Source organism: Azolla caroliniana, unplaced genomic scaffold (assembly GCF_043228905.1).
Source record: "Azolla caroliniana isolate FFs.n. ecotype wild unplaced genomic scaffold, voAzoCaro1.0.p SCAF_1, whole genome shotgun sequence".
Lineage (NCBI taxonomy): Eukaryota > Viridiplantae > Streptophyta > Polypodiopsida > Salviniales > Salviniaceae > Azolla > Azolla caroliniana.
Window position 1 is genome coordinate 6,507,769 of NW_028230436.1, and position 15,823 is coordinate 6,523,591.

Below are 15,823 nucleotides of genomic sequence, written 5' to 3' on the forward strand. Positions count from 1 at the left end.
AAACCTTTATATACTTACTAGGCACACATCATGGTAGCGTTTACAAGAGCAATGGCAGAACTACCACCTAACACAATGTAAACATCATATGAAATGGCCAAAGCAATTCATAATCAAAGCTACAAGCATTCACATGATGCAAAACATTGAGGTTAGAGAAATTAGTAGCCTAAAGTTGAACACATACATGTTCACATGGTACAAATGTCATATAAAAAAGCCAAAGAAAATAGTAATAAGAAGAATGGATATTGAAACTAGTGAATAGTATCCCATTACAATGGAGGCGGTGGTGGAGTCATAAGTATTTGCCTAACATGAATTGATATCCATTGACACATTGACGAGGATTTCATCATGGTAGTGATTTATGTCACCGTGTATTGGTTCAAACTAGTGGATTACATCTCTTTTAATAGAGGAACTCTAACATCGATATTATATAAACTCAAATCCCAAGTAGACACATTGAAAAAAATTGGTATTGATGCACAACAAAGGAATGAGTCGTGAATTAGAAGATGTTACTAGATGAAATGCACACGTTGAAAAATAATGCACAAGTCAAACCATTGAAATTATAATACAATGCATACTCTTGGTAGCTTCTACACCTTCTAGATATACCTCTACTCACTAATTTTCCATGTCATGAACCCTTGGTTGTGTTCATATATGGGGGAACTATATATGAAACAGATTTTAGAATTATGCTAAAGTACTTTTGGTGTCTAGAATTTTTTCGGTTTGTTATATGGACTTTGCATAAGTCTAGAATGTTAGTTGATGTCCTTACATGGTTTGTGTTAAAGAGGCATATAATTTGTCTGGGACCATAAATTACAATGGTACACTATTTCCACAACATATAAGACTAATTTATGGTGGGCATAGATTATAATTGTCATAGAAAAAAGTTGTGCTTTCATATATTGTCAATACAATTGGGATGAGATTTAAGTTTGGATTGGGAAAGGCTAGAGGGTACCCTTGGATTTTCTTTATTCGTCAAGATTTCCCTAAGTTTCCATTATTTCAAATACCCTTGGTCAACCCCCATTTATACTCAACGTGTGAGGTTCATGAATAGAATTATTTTCTTGTGATGCATATTTTAAGCTTACATTGTTGTGTAGATTTGCAACTAATGCTTGACGTTCATGAAGATATGAACCCCTATATCAAAGTTGAGCTTCAACTTCTAGTTATACTCATCTTATGTGGTTCATGAATATAGTTAATTTCGGTGATGAATATTTTACATTGTTGTATAGCTTTGCAACTAATGTGTGAACTGCATGAAGATATGAACCCCTATATCAAGCTTGTGCTTCAAATACTAAAGAAGCCCAATAGGTGTGTGATAGAGAGTCCATCTCTACTCTCATTCATGAATCATAAATTTTTTTAGACCAGAACATCTTTGATCCTAATCCTTGGCCCTTCAAAATGTAATGATGTATACATGATGTACAAATATTGATGTGTGCTACGTTGAATGACCCCATGCTAGTAGGAATATTAATACAAATCTTATAAGTTCACAATTGTGAGTTTTCTACTGGGTACATGTATTTAGTGTAATATATTGTTGTGCAAGTTTCTTTTATAGACTCATGGTGTTTGCTTTATGCTAATCTTTCATTTGCACATACATTTATAGGACAAAGGTTAATCATGGTGTTATATATGTTAGTTTTCTCTTATACCTATCTATGTGCAACACAACCTTTGTTCCAAAAGTGGGGACCATGATTATCTGCAAGAGCCAAGAGCATATCAGTGCATCAATATCGTAGCACGGAATGTTTCAAGCCTTACCAACTTCTTGTCTTCTCAAGCACATGATAAATATAATACATTGTATAATAACACACATTGTCGGTTTCCATAAAGTAAAGGATAGCCATAGCACGTTGATTGTGATATTTAGTTCTCGGCCTCCAATAATTTTATCATGATACGAGGACATTAATTCTCCATACAAAAGAAGGGCTCCTTTGCATATATGAATTCTACATTTCAAATAGAGAATCATTTTGTCATGCTACAAACATCTTGTCTTTTAATATATTCCTTATATTCCCTTACAAATTTTCATATTATACATGTGGCCATTACCACAAAGCCTATGCGATTTTAATAAAATCTCTTATGCTTTCTTCACATGGAAAAAGTAGTAAAAGGAGCTTAAAACTATGTTTAGAATTTAACATCACTAGTGAAAAATATGGAAACTTGTGTGTTGAGGCAACCTAAACAAGCTTAAAAGCAAGAATTAACTTCAAATAATCTTACAAAAGGAAAGCATATGCTCAAATAGAGCTTGAGAGAACAGGGACAATAGTGATATATGGGATAGGGCCAAACCCATACAAAAAGAGAGAGAGATTTTATTATCATCTAAGAGAGAGAGAGAGAGAGAGAGAGAGAGAGAGAGAGTATGTATATGTGTATGGAAACCATCATCTAGTAGAGAGCATTGTAATTCTTTGCAAAAAGAGTTGCTTGTGTCTTCTCGGTTATTATGTTGGCTAGGAAAGGAGAGATTGCGCTCTCAATTTAATCGTTTGTTTCGTTTGGGGGTCAAAAAGGTGGGAGATATAATTGAGGCTCCATCTCAAAGAATTTTGGAGTTTGTTGAAGCGCGACAATTATTATGCATTCCACCTAATTATGGGTTTATTTGGCAACTACAAAATATTGCATTGATGCAAGGTCACTTACCTCTGCTAACAGGAGAACAACCATGGCTTGATTGGTGTTTAAAAGGTCAAACATCATTGTTACAAGTGACTGCTAATCTTTTGTATCATTGCTCTATTGACTCTCTTGGATGGTTATCATCTAAGGTCGAAGAAGAATGGAGATTACACAAATCTGATCATGGGTGGTGGCAGATCTTACAACGTAGTTGGCATTCTAAATTGCCACTTGTAGCAAAGGTCTTCATTTGGAGAGTTTTGGTTGGAGGATTGCCTTTGGGATTAGCTCTAAAGTGTCATGGATTATCAACTGGTAATTGTTTCTTTTGCACTGTTCAAATGGAAGATAGTACTCATCGATTTATACAATGTCCGATTTGGAGTTAAATTTCTCAAATTTGGCAATTTTTATCACGGTGTTATTTGACACCTAGACAATGGGTGTTTGCACAATTTACACATGTTGACCCAAAATCAGAGAGGGAGATCATTTTTCTATTTCTGAGATATTGGGGATTGCATCATAATTGGAATATGCGCAACGCTTTTGTATTCAACGGTAGACATAGAGTGAAAGCATATCTACGAAAGTTGAAGGAATACTAATGTGGCAATTTTCTTTATTGGAGCAAGTGGAAATTCTTTCTTCGGTGGAGTGTTCGTCTTGCCTATTGGCAATTCAACATGTTCCACTACCCATGCAATGTAGTTAGTGGGTGACCATACTCCATTGTCACACCTATCGTAAGTAGTGTTTTTTACACACATTTATTAATATAATTGTGTGTTTTCACCCAAAAAAAGAGAAAGAGAGTAGATTCCATTACATCGTTAATAATATCCTCATAATTAAGCCAATTGGCAATTCTCATGAATCTTTTATATAGTTAGTGTAAAGCCTTGTTTATTAAAGTGAGAGAAAAAGCAAAATTGTGGAGCTAGAGCTTTACCTCATTATAAAAGGTAGTGTTTGACTACCTTATGTGTATAAAAGACTATAATGGAATTGGTGTACGAGAATTGAGTTCTTGTTTATATTGTCTTGATGGAGTACCATAATAGTTACATAGGTTGAAAGATGTTCTAACAACTAAGCTCTTCAATATCTTGTTCTCAAAGGAATGCCTTTATGTCAACTACACTTCAATATCTCATAGCATTTACCTTGCCATAATTTCCTTATTGTTGTAAGGGCAACGTTGGTTTTTTGTATTGTCATGTTGCTTTAATACATATACTACTTGGGGAGGAGGGGGGAATTGAAATGAGGGCAAAGACATGAGGGATTTCATTAAAATTCTCAAAAGTCAAGTTTTGACTTATGAGGCTAAAGTGTAAGATTTTCAAGTGTGTGGAGTCAGAGAGTGCCTATCAATATTTAGAAAACTTACTAATGAATATTTGAATTATGAGTGCACATTGTAACTAAGAGAGAACTATATGTGGGGAAAGCAAACTCCAAAGTGGTTGAAGGTGTAACAATGCATTGTTGGTGCGTCCCTTGATTGGAGGCATATGACAAACAAGATGATGACAATATCTAGCATTTATGGGTGTGTCAAGTAAATAATCCTGTGAAATGCAGCATTTGATTTCTCAAAAGTATATTATGGCCTTTTTCTTGTTTCCATTGTTTTTCCTTTCTATAAACTACTTATGCTTTTGTTATATCCAAATAATGTCAAGCTAGTTTCATATGTGCTCTTACTTTCGAGAGTGGATCACTTCCTAGTGAGATCATGAGTGTGGAAAGGGTTGTTGAGCATGCTTAAGGATAAAAAAGGGCCCTCGCATTTACTTGCTAGAATCTCATTGGAAGTCATTAAAGAAAAACACAAAACCAAACTTTTGAGGCTTCGATGGATACAATATACGAAAAAATGGTTTGGGAGATGAGATGCATTACAATCACCCAACATTTCTTCGAAGGGGTTAGTGTATCTAACCCAAAAGCGTGATGTTGTGTTTATTAACTTTCTAGCGTATAGCAACCATAAATTTAGAGCATTCACAACATGAACTTTTCCACGTGTAACTTTTATGCATCTCTTTTGCAAATAGTTAGTATGTCCCTTCTTGTATACAATGGCTAACCCTCCTACAACCTTGACCTCTCATTTTTATGCTTGGCATTCACATAGAGCAAGTTACATTGTTGCCAAAGTGTGGGATATTACTTGTACCTTGCTTGATATTTCCTAACGAATAATTCGTACTTCAATTTGTAGGATTATCTGATTTAGACCTCCTTTCTTCAATGGGAAACCTCAATATTTCCATGTGCAACTCACATGCACTTGGTATAATGGATCATACAAACTCGATGATAGGCCATCGAACTTGGTGCTTCATAAGTGGGCAATCATTCTACTAATTTATAATCAGTCATAAAGTATGATGTATTGAAAGTATGTCTAAAATCTCAAAGTTAAATAAAGCCAAAGCTACCTTTGTGTGTTTCTTAGGTATTCCATGTATAATGAGAATCTACATTTGTTAAAGATGGGTTGATGCTTTATTGTTTCACATCTTTAATTTCTTGAATTCTCATAGCTCTCTTCTCTATATTCACAAGCCAGAGACGTTAGCTCAGATGGTAATCTCTTATTTGGCATTATGATTTAAATTGTGCTTGGGATGAGCATCACACTTTTGTTCTAGTTGGGTATGTGTCATCTACAAGTTGAGTATATTAAGTTCTTTACTTGAGAACACTGTTCCAAAGGTCCAGGAATGATAATGCTCAGTCCCAACATAAAGATCAGGTTGGAATGAAGACGACAAGAACTTGAAGAGGGCAATGATATAGTAGTTATAATTGAAAATCTAGATCACAATTTGCAAAGCTCTGCCCATGACATGACAATCATATCTTCTCAAAATATTCATTTCACCAGTTTTTAATGTTACTGATATATAACTAACCATGTCTATACCCCTATGCCAATTTAGGTATTCCCATAAGATGCATGTACATGACAATGTAGATTACATTTTACCTCCAGAAACAATCCAAGGTTGTAACATTAGTTAATAAAGAAAAAAATGGCAGAAATTTTCCATTTTGTAATCAAATGTTGATGTGAACATGGTAGAACCATGTCATAAATAGTAGTTAATAAACAAGCCTAAGGTTGCAGCATTAGTTAATAAAGAAAAAAACGCCAGAAATTTCCCATTTTGTGCTCAAATTTCAATGTGACCATGGCAGTACCATGTCATAAAGAGGACGTCGTGTTGCATCAAAGACATCAAAAAACAGATATCCAATTCCTGAATGCTTTCTTACAGTGTCTTCAATTCAACATTTACATTGATCTAGCAAAAGCTCTCACAGAGCTTTGAAGATTTCATACTTATGTAAATACGAGAAAAATATAAGAATGCCTTCTTGTTTGGTGATATTTGGTACAATGGGTAAAAACCCAGCTCAAAACAGACTCTGTTAAAAAATGGGGTTAACCTTCTCTTAACAAGAAAATGGTTAACAGAAAAGGAAAAAAAAGAGGTCACCCAAATCTTCTTTACATTTTATATTGACTTAGAAAACCTTTGGATTAGTCCAATTTGTGTTTTCTTTATAGACCCATCCCCCAAGAAATGATTGACAAGAAAGAAAGGTCCCAATGATGTCTTCAGAAGCCATAATATAATATAACATGGGACCTCTGTTATGCAATCAATTCTTACTACTGATTAAGCTCCCCATTCAATTGCAACACATTTCTTTCATATAGTAATGTCTATGCATGCCTTTTCTGTCTTCCAGTGTTAAAATTTACGTACCTGAGCAGAAGCCCCATTAGATGATATGTATCTGATTTAACCTTTGGTTATCCCCATGGAGAAAAAGGAAAAAAATTAGGGAATGCAGAGAATGGATCTGTCCATTATATACAACAAAGGCTGATGTAAAAATATAATCAAGAGTTCTGTTATCACATATGTAGAAAGCTATAATCAACTGATCAGAGGAAGAGTCTTAAAACACTCACTGAGTTAAACTGGTTACATATGTATCTTGTTTCTAGTCATCGGACTCAGATTCCACTGGAAAATAACGTCTGTGTCGATGACCTGAAGATCGATGTGCAGCCACACTATGACTTCTTCTCTGGGTACTGGTTGGAGCATTAATTTGACTACTCAAGTTAAGAAGAACCGAGGCTGAAATGCATATTTACACTTCATCAGTGTTCTATCTTTAAATGATGACTTATCATGATCATCATCAATGACTACATTAGATTCATGCACAATTTGATATTCAATTTACAATCCATAATGCATAATCAATGCTTTTTTATGATGATGAGCAACCTTCTGTATTCAGACACGATTAAATATATATGTACAGTTTACTCTTCGCAATTCACAATCCACAATCAATGCTTTTGATGGTGATGGTCACTTCTTATTCGTGCACCATTTAATTTACAATTTACACTTGGCAATCATGTTTCTATAATGATGACTACTGACAACCACTTTGATTCATGCACCATTGATTACATAGTTTATAGTTTACATTTTACGATTCACAAGCAATGTTTCATGATGATCACTTCATATTGATGCACCATTGAACGTACAGTCTACGATTAACATTCAATGTTTCTTAAATTATGATCAATGATCATCACTTTTTTCATGCACCATTGATTGCAATGAGATAAAAATTTGCATCATTGATTAAAATTGCAATTCACAGTTCATAATCAATCTTTTAATAATGATGATGACGATGATGAATGTACTAACATTTTATTCATGCACCATTGATTACAATCAGATAAAAATCTTATCAGAGTTAGCAACAGGCTGGAACCTCTCCCTGTTTTATCCATGCACCACTGATTGAATCAGATGAGAATTATACCAGAGTTAGCAACCGGATCGAATCTCTCAGAATCTCGTTCATCATTGTAGGCAGAATTTCCGATCCTAGAAGAGTGATGTGCTGATGATGACCCCCTTTGATGATGAGCTGATGATTCTCTTTGGTCACTACCTACACCTAAAGAAAACCATCCATCCTGAATATCTTCTCTTGGAGTTACAGATGATTCATAGTTAGTATAACCATGTGAAGCTCTGGCTGGCTGGTGTGGTAAAAACATATGTAATGATGGATCTGAAGAAGGCAATAATTCCCTTCCACTCTCCAATAATTCAGTCTGGTAGTCACTTGCCCTCGCATAACCATTATACATCCTTGCTTCTGATAATGCATTTCGCTTTTGTTGGTGGCTTTGGTATCCATGATTCAAATGCTGTCCTGTTTGTGTAGAGGTTGTAGATCTTGCTTTCCTAACAATATTTGCAGGAGGAATTAAACTCTCATAGGAAGAATCTCTTGTCTGAAGTGGCCATAAGCCTGCGCTTGGTGTTGATTCCTCTCTATTTGATTGAAAAAAATCCACATGACTTTCATGGAAAGAGTCCATTTCCAGCAAAGGAACATCTGTTGTTTCATAAAGTCTATTATTGTCCTGCTGAACAGATGGTCTACTATCATTGACCTCTCTCAAATTACATTCATCACCATTTTCTTCTTCACTGTCACTCAAAATTATAACTTCAGCATCCTTCGTGGATTCTAGTTCAGGAACCACCGTGCCACTTCCTCTAAATGGTGATACTTCTGTAGGAATCGAATTAACTTCTGTCTCAGCCATTTTCAGCAACTGAAGTGCTTCTTGTCCTCTTCTTAAACCAGGTATCTCAGTGGTATTTCCAGTCATGCTACTGCTCCGAGAATAATCTGTACTTCCAAGCAATGAGTTTGGCTCAAAAGAGCCATTATTCAATACATGTGAATACCCTGATGTTGGTTTCACTTGCCATGTACCATCCCTTGTCCTCTTTATCCCTATTTTAAGAGGTACCTTTTCAACTGGAAGACTTTCTTCTGCTTCTGCCTTCACAGTTACTAGTTTCCAATTATGTTGATTTTCACCTTTGGGGATATCAGGCAGACCATCTGGTGTGCGCCACGGCTCCTGAAGCTTAGAATCACCTTCAGATTTAGGTCTCCAAGAACCATCAGGCTTCATTTCAACTTCAGTTACATCTTCCCCATAATTTTTCATCTGATTTTATATAGCAAGTTAGAAAACAAATCACAGATCTAAGCAAGACACATATCAAATGCTAACCTAGCCATAATACTCACAGCTTTGACAATTCGAGTTAGGAACGGATCAATAATCAAATCCTCCAGTGAGTGGTTAGTTAAACAGATCGGACACTGCCACTAATAGAAAGCAATGGGATGTTTCATTAAGGTCACTTAAATACAAAACATGATGTCAAAAAATCTTTGGTCAACAACATGTGGTGGGCATACATGACAAAGGATATTAATTAATCTGAAATCCCATAAAAAGACTTTCAACGCAACTCCATAACATAGAGTCAATACCTTCCGTGTTCTTTGATTAATCTCTACAAGCGTGTGAAGATCAAAACAACCCATATGGGCACATGGTTTAAACCTTCCAGCTATCCTTATTCGAGATCCGCTCATCTACAAAAGATGAACATATGAAGGTGACATTTTTGCAATGTTATGATAAGGAGGGATGGTATTTGAGATTGGTTACAAAAACATTTACATCTAGTCTCACCGGGCATCGAAGGTTCACAAATACATTCTCTGAAATTACTTCAAGATCACTGTCACTGTCATTACCGTTATCTACTTCACCACCACCACCACCAAGACAGCGACGCACCCTTGCAAGTGCCGTATCAAAAGTTTCACCCTCAGCTTCACTTGGTATACGACTCAAAACCTGTCCAAAACATTAAGAATTGGAGCTAAAAATCTCAGTTAGTTGAATTATAGAGACAGTCTAGCTTCCAATGGATACCATGCATGCTAGATACAAACATATTGCTCGAAAGAATGCATAGACAAGCATTGACAAGATGTTACAACCACACTACTCATGTCATTGACTCCATACATTTATCATAAGCCATGCCTTGCTTCAATCAATTTTGAAAATCTATCACTGTAAAAATTAATTGGCACCGTATCATTAACTCAATGCATGGCTCATTTGCCCCCTAAAATTACAGGCAAATAATAAGAAAAGTCAACCTGATCCACAGTCAGCCGTTGTATCACCCGGATTCCTATGCAGAAAGGACGTCCATCTGATGCACCTAAGGAAATACTGATGCTTCCATCCCTTACATAATCTGTAATCTGCAATGAACATATCCAATCCTCACCCCAACATAATTTATATAAACATAATTACGATATAGAAACATGCACTCACCACAACCCCATCATCACGGCCATTAATTCCTAGTGCTTGATGACCTGGTCTATTTGTTACTCGTACAGGACATCCTGGTAATGAATCCCAAATTAGTATTTGTTGAGTAGTAAAAATAGTTATGGATATCTATGATATACCATTTATAATCAACTCTGTATGAAGTGGCCAATGCATCCGATAAACTGCTTTATCATTGAGTAGCATACTCCATATCTATGAATAAATCCAAGAAGAATACATGAGGATTCAGAAGCGGTTTGGATTATAAACACAAGTATTCCAAAATGACAATCAACCTGAAGGTCATAATGAGGTTTTCTTATCAAATCTCGATCATTCTGGCTTAGGATAAATGATTTTTCCAATTTCTGCACTGGATTTGACCTGCATTAACAAAAAGAATTTCATGCTTAAACTGCAGCTGAACCACACCTCTTCATCACAAACTCACAAAAGAATCATCAAAGGCTTTTGTTTGAAATTTTCATGGTATGACTTACCCTTCAGAGCTAGGAATAGAAGTCACTAACTTAGTTGCCAGTAACGGGTGTGAAACAGAAACATGGTACCTGAACAAAAATTATTAAAGTGTGAGTTAGACCATTATAATGAATACATAGAAGATACTGAACAAGAAATTGAACAGGTCAAAGCAGCATGTCATATGCTTAAGTAAACTTGCAACCGATCTGTCTGCGGCCCCTCTCCTCAAATTTTGACTTATACTTACGGCTAAATGGTGGAACTAGATCATATATTTCATGCAAGACGTACTTTCATTGCTGTCAAGATTAGAGAAAAATGGTGCAAAAGCTTACGGATCACCAAGTTGTAGACGGCATAGCTCACAGTAAAACAAGGTTGGAGGCTCCACAATCAATCCCTCTTTTTCAGGGATAATAACACAATTCATGTGCTGCCATACCATGCATTTAGCACTATCACACTGCCACCAAATACAAAACCTTATTATTTAATCGTCCATCAGAGTGGAAGCCTAGACAAAACTGTAGTTCAAATGCAAAAAAATGAGAAAAAAAAGTTAAACCTGTAACATCGTATCTCTTTTGGCTTTACTGCCACATGGGCAGCAAATCTTTTCAGTTCTTTCCCGTCTCAATGGTGCCTCTAAGTCAGAGAGTTGACCTGATGTCCTAGAATGAGATAAACCATCGCCACTTGTTGCTAAATCAAGGGCACTAGATCCCCGCATTTTCCTGTAAATGTAACATATTGCCTAAGAGAAATTGTCCAAAACAAATTCAGGAGGCATGACAAATATAATGTTTCAGATATAATCATCGAGCAAGAATTCAGGAGATAGCTATGCCATACTAAGTTACTCATTCATGGTCCAAACCAACATATATACCAAACAATTGATGTCAATTGTTGCCTTATGATAAAAAAATGTCCCTATCCCTAAAGTAACGTGTATCAAAAGGGCCGAAAACATTACAACAAACTGGCTTTCAGCCATGTAAGCCTCTGCAAAAGTCCATAGATCTGAACTTTGTGTATTGCATTTTACAGCATCGCAATGCACACATTAAACAAATGCTTGGAAACTCTTCAAAAAACCTAAAGTATATGGATTCACTTACAGTAAACTGAGAACATTTGTAAAACTATTAATCTCAGTTGTCCCTCAAACATACATATACATACATTGGCACGTATAATTATCATACATATGCATGTATAAGTATACATAACAAATGAATTCTATGAATCAATTCCAAAACAAAATATAATATGCACATACATACATTAGCGCATATATACTCATACATATCCATATCAAACGACTTCTATGAATTGATTCCAAAACAAAATATGGCATCTATATGTCTGTGCTTATATATTACATGAGTATGCTAAGTTCTGTTATTTGATTGTATTCTTGTGAACTTAATGATGTTTTTAGCTATATTTTATAAAGATGAACTACATATTAGCACTTGATTTGCATATCATAATCACAATTTAAAGATGGTCTTCTACCTCATAAGATCCCGATTAATTTAAACAATGCACACCATAATGGTGTATAATTACCTCACCTGTAAACATCATCAATCACTTTCGCCACCTCTTCTGGACTAATAGAATGTCGTGCAGAGCTTTCTGGCCTCAAACCTGACCACCGCATATCAATTCTTAATGCAGTTATGTGCATAGTAAGTCTATTTTGGTTAACAATCTAGAATGCAGTAAAGAGAAATTATGCAGCAAGGTAATAGATTATAGCAACACAGCCGAGCTTAAGAGAAATTGCAGACCTCTTGAACCATATTGCTGCTTTCCATGGGACTGAATAACTGCCATTATTTTGTCTATAAGTACCTGATCAAGAATCAATACCAACTTTTAAATCTAAAATGAGCGCTATTCATGGAAATAGCGCAGTCAACAGAATACCCAAATGCCACCTGTCTCTTTCCCTGTTTCGCAGCACCAATGCGTGTCAGAACATCTTTCAGCTCTTTGACACGAAACGATTCAAGCTTATTCTGCACAAACTCAAAATATATTCTTCTCACTTAGGTAAAGTTGTTATCCTGGATTCATGTTTCGGGATAAAATCACAAAACTTCCACCATTGCCTCAAAAATAACTCTAAAGATAATATCAAAATTTTCATGTGAATGCACAATCATTCTAAACACATTATACTCAAAAAAGACACTATAAGTGTCGATTATAAACATCAAAATAGCATTGAATTGGTTCAGAACTTCAAGAAAAGTTGATAACGGTGGTAATAATGTCATGATTTTCATTGTAATCATATTACTGAACAGGAATGCCTTTTCCATCTTCCTTCTTTTTTGTTTTTTCTGAGAGGACATTATTCCAAATCAGAAGAGTGACTTGAATTGCAAAGAATTGCAGCAAAAATAATACGGTTTGAGCATTCAGATAACACAGGCTAATCAGGAGTAGAAGAGCATACTCTTGGCTGAATCACTCAGGAGAAAAAGGTTAATCGTTCCCGTATTTGGAAAGAAATATCCACGTGTGTTCTCATTCTGCATCTATGACCATGAATTTTCATAAGTTTCAGCATGAGTGGACCAACAAACGATTCCTAAATATTTGACGCAGTGTTTGTTTAGGGTTTAACACTCAAGAAGTCAACCAAAACCATAATTAAATTACCACACCTCAAGTATTGATCACATAGATTTTGATTAGTAGTCTATTTGGAGTATGGGAGTTCAGAAGAATGTGCACAAGTACATGCATTGTCAGGACCTTCCAAATATCAATCCTTGAATATTTTGAATTCAGACTTCATTTAGTGTTTAGCAGCCAAGAAATCAAGCAACAAAATGCTGACAGAAGAAACATATATCATGGTTTCACAGTCAATAAGTCCAGCAAAATGGTGATAAAAACAGAGTTCGTTCAGTTTTAATGGTCAAGGAGTCAATAAAAAATATCATAAATCAGCTGATTTCAGATATGAGGACTCATTTGGGGTTCACGAGTAAAACAATCAAGAAATTTGTATATGTCTTTACATATCTCTCCCTACACACTATGAATCCAGGGTTCGTATAGAGTATCAAAGAGAAGAATAAAAGTAAAATTTTGGAAGAAAAGACAAATATCACATATCAATCCTAAGAGATTTTGAGTTCCCAGTTTATTTAGGATACCAAATATCAGGTTTTGGATTTCAAGTCAGAATAATCTTAGGATTCAGCAGTCACCAAGTCAAGAAAAATGTTGACAAAAACATGTATTTCATGCACCTCGCATTATTTTGATAAGTAATTCGTTTAGGGTTAGCCAATCAGGGATTAGGGACAAATCTCGATAAAATATATATCTAAACATACCGCTCGTGATTTTGCATTTCAGCGTTCATTTAGGGTTCAGAGAAAATGTTAAGCAAAATGTTGCCCAAGACAACATATCAGACATTGATTCTCTGAATTTGGAGTTTGATTATGGTTTACCAACCAAGTCTTCAAGCAAAATGTTGAGCAATATGGCACATGAGGTAATTATTCTCTGAATTCAGAGTTCACTTTTGGTTTAATGTCAAGAAGACAATAAAAGATGATGATGAAATACATATCTATAGAAAATAATCTTCGCCAGTTTGAATTCAGGGTCCATTTAGGGATTAACAATCGATAATTGGAGTTAAATTTCTAAATTTTAGCACGTATCAGGTATCCATTCCCAACAAAATGTTGAAGGAAAACCACATATCAGGTATTCGTCCTTACCTATCATGAATTCCGAGTTCATTTAGGGTTTAAGCATCAAGATGTCAAGAAACATATATGAAGTTCAGATTTTGAGTTTATAATTCATCGCTTAGGTTTAGCAGTCAAGAAGCCTAGCAAGATATTAAGAAAATCCATATATTTACATACCTGGCAGAGAGAAACAAGTTGATCCATTTACTTATTACGGCGAATTTGTTCCTGTATGGTGATGTTCTAAAGAAGAGATGGTCGAACTTGACCAGATATGGAAAGATTGTCTCGAAAAGGTTAACCTGAATAGTTGCTTCTTCTCCGTCCTCGTCGGTGCAAAAGCCATGCAACAACAGAAGAAGAAAGGAGAAAGAGAAGATGGTGATGGCGATGGCGATGGCGATGTCGACAATGATGATGACTATGACGATGAGGATGAGAATGATGAAAGGAAAGAAGAAGAAGAAGAAGAGCGAAGAAGAAAAATCGAAGCGATCGAAGGGAAAATCATCAGAAGAGGAAGAAGAAGTAGCAGCGGCAGCGGCAGTGGGAGTGGGAGTGGGAGTGGCGATCACGCCATGAGGGAAGCACAAGAAGAAGAAGAAGAAGAAGAAGAAGAAGAAGAGGGGAAATGAAAAGTAGAAGGAAAAAAGAGAAGAAGAAAAAAAAACAAACAAATTAGAAAAGGGAAGGGAATAGAAGAGAAGATATAACGCAAAAATATGAGTGCAGGAAAGCAAATCCATAGGAACCCAGTTTTTTTATGTATGTATGTATATATTTGTTTGTTGGTTTGGAGGGAGAACGGGATCCAGCAGCCCAAATAACATTAACACTCCATAGCCTTCCCCCCCCCCCCCCCCCCCCCTCCTAAGCAACCAAAACCATATATGTGTCCATGTGTGTATGTATGTATGTATGTCCGGGAGGGATGTGCATGCATGTATGCATATAGATATGCTTGTATGTGTGTGTGTGTGCATGTTGAAAAGGGTGTTTCCCATACGTATGCAATGCATGTACGTACGTACATACGTATGTATGTATGTATGTATGTATGTATGTATGTATGTATGTATGTTTGTATGTTTGTATGTTTGTATGTACGTAATGTATGCAATGCATGTATGTATGTACGTTCCTTCTTTTACTACTTTTAGTTTCATCCGATTGTTTGTGGCTAGGTTAAGCAAAGTTTTCCATGCGTGTAATATGAGGTATTCCTAGAAAGTGAATGTGTGTGTATGCGTTTGCACTACTCTCCGTAGGTGCAAAGTGGACGTATATGTGTATAAGTACATGTATGTAGGTGCAAAGTGGATGTATATGCGTATAAGTACATGTATGTGTTGCAGTTGTAGTGTACCCATAACTCAATGGTATATATTTTTAAGTGTGTTTAACCTTTATTATATGTGTGCGTAGGTGTATTTCTTGTGCATACAAGCTTTTTGTTAGTCCGTCTATACATGGATCTATTTGTAGGTTGTGCGCGTGTTCCATGTACCTTCGTATGTTAAATGCATTATAGCGTCATACTTGCTTTCTCTTAGCCTTTTTATCCCTCTTGACTTTTTCATTCATTTCTTTTCAACAAGGTCCCACA

General features: G+C 35.7%; 1 protein-coding gene across 7 annotated transcripts; it reads right to left on the reverse strand.

Moving 5' to 3' along the window:
* Positions 1-5,952: 5,952 nt before the first annotated feature.
* Positions 5,953-14,568, reverse strand: LOC147868664 (E3 SUMO-protein ligase SIZ2-like). 7 transcript variants are annotated; one of them, XR_015530005.1, is made up of 18 exons: positions 14,395-14,568; positions 12,433-12,513; positions 12,283-12,346; positions 12,064-12,139; positions 11,049-11,217; positions 10,819-10,946; positions 10,501-10,569; positions 10,297-10,384; positions 10,138-10,213; positions 9,998-10,071; positions 9,814-9,921; positions 9,323-9,502; positions 9,130-9,234; positions 8,881-8,961; positions 7,585-8,797; positions 6,701-6,872; positions 6,492-6,532; positions 5,953-6,373 (listed from the first exon to the last, which is right to left on the reverse strand). XR_015530005.1 is itself a non-coding variant. In XM_087322074.1 (17 exons), exons 1-16 carry the CDS (start codon positions 14,419-14,421, stop codon positions 6,733-6,735), a joined length of 2,679 nt encoding a protein of 892 aa, XP_087178200.1. In that variant the 5' UTR covers positions 14,422-14,568; the 3' UTR covers positions 5,953-6,532; positions 6,701-6,732. The 7 variants fall into 7 exon arrangements, 4 of the variants coding, with proteins under 4 accessions (XP_087178200.1, XP_087178194.1, XP_087178218.1 ...); XR_015530004.1 differs by having other exon boundaries at positions 6,492-6,588; XR_015530003.1 differs by having other exon boundaries at positions 6,492-6,872.
* Positions 14,569-15,823: the final 1,255 nt, after the last annotated feature.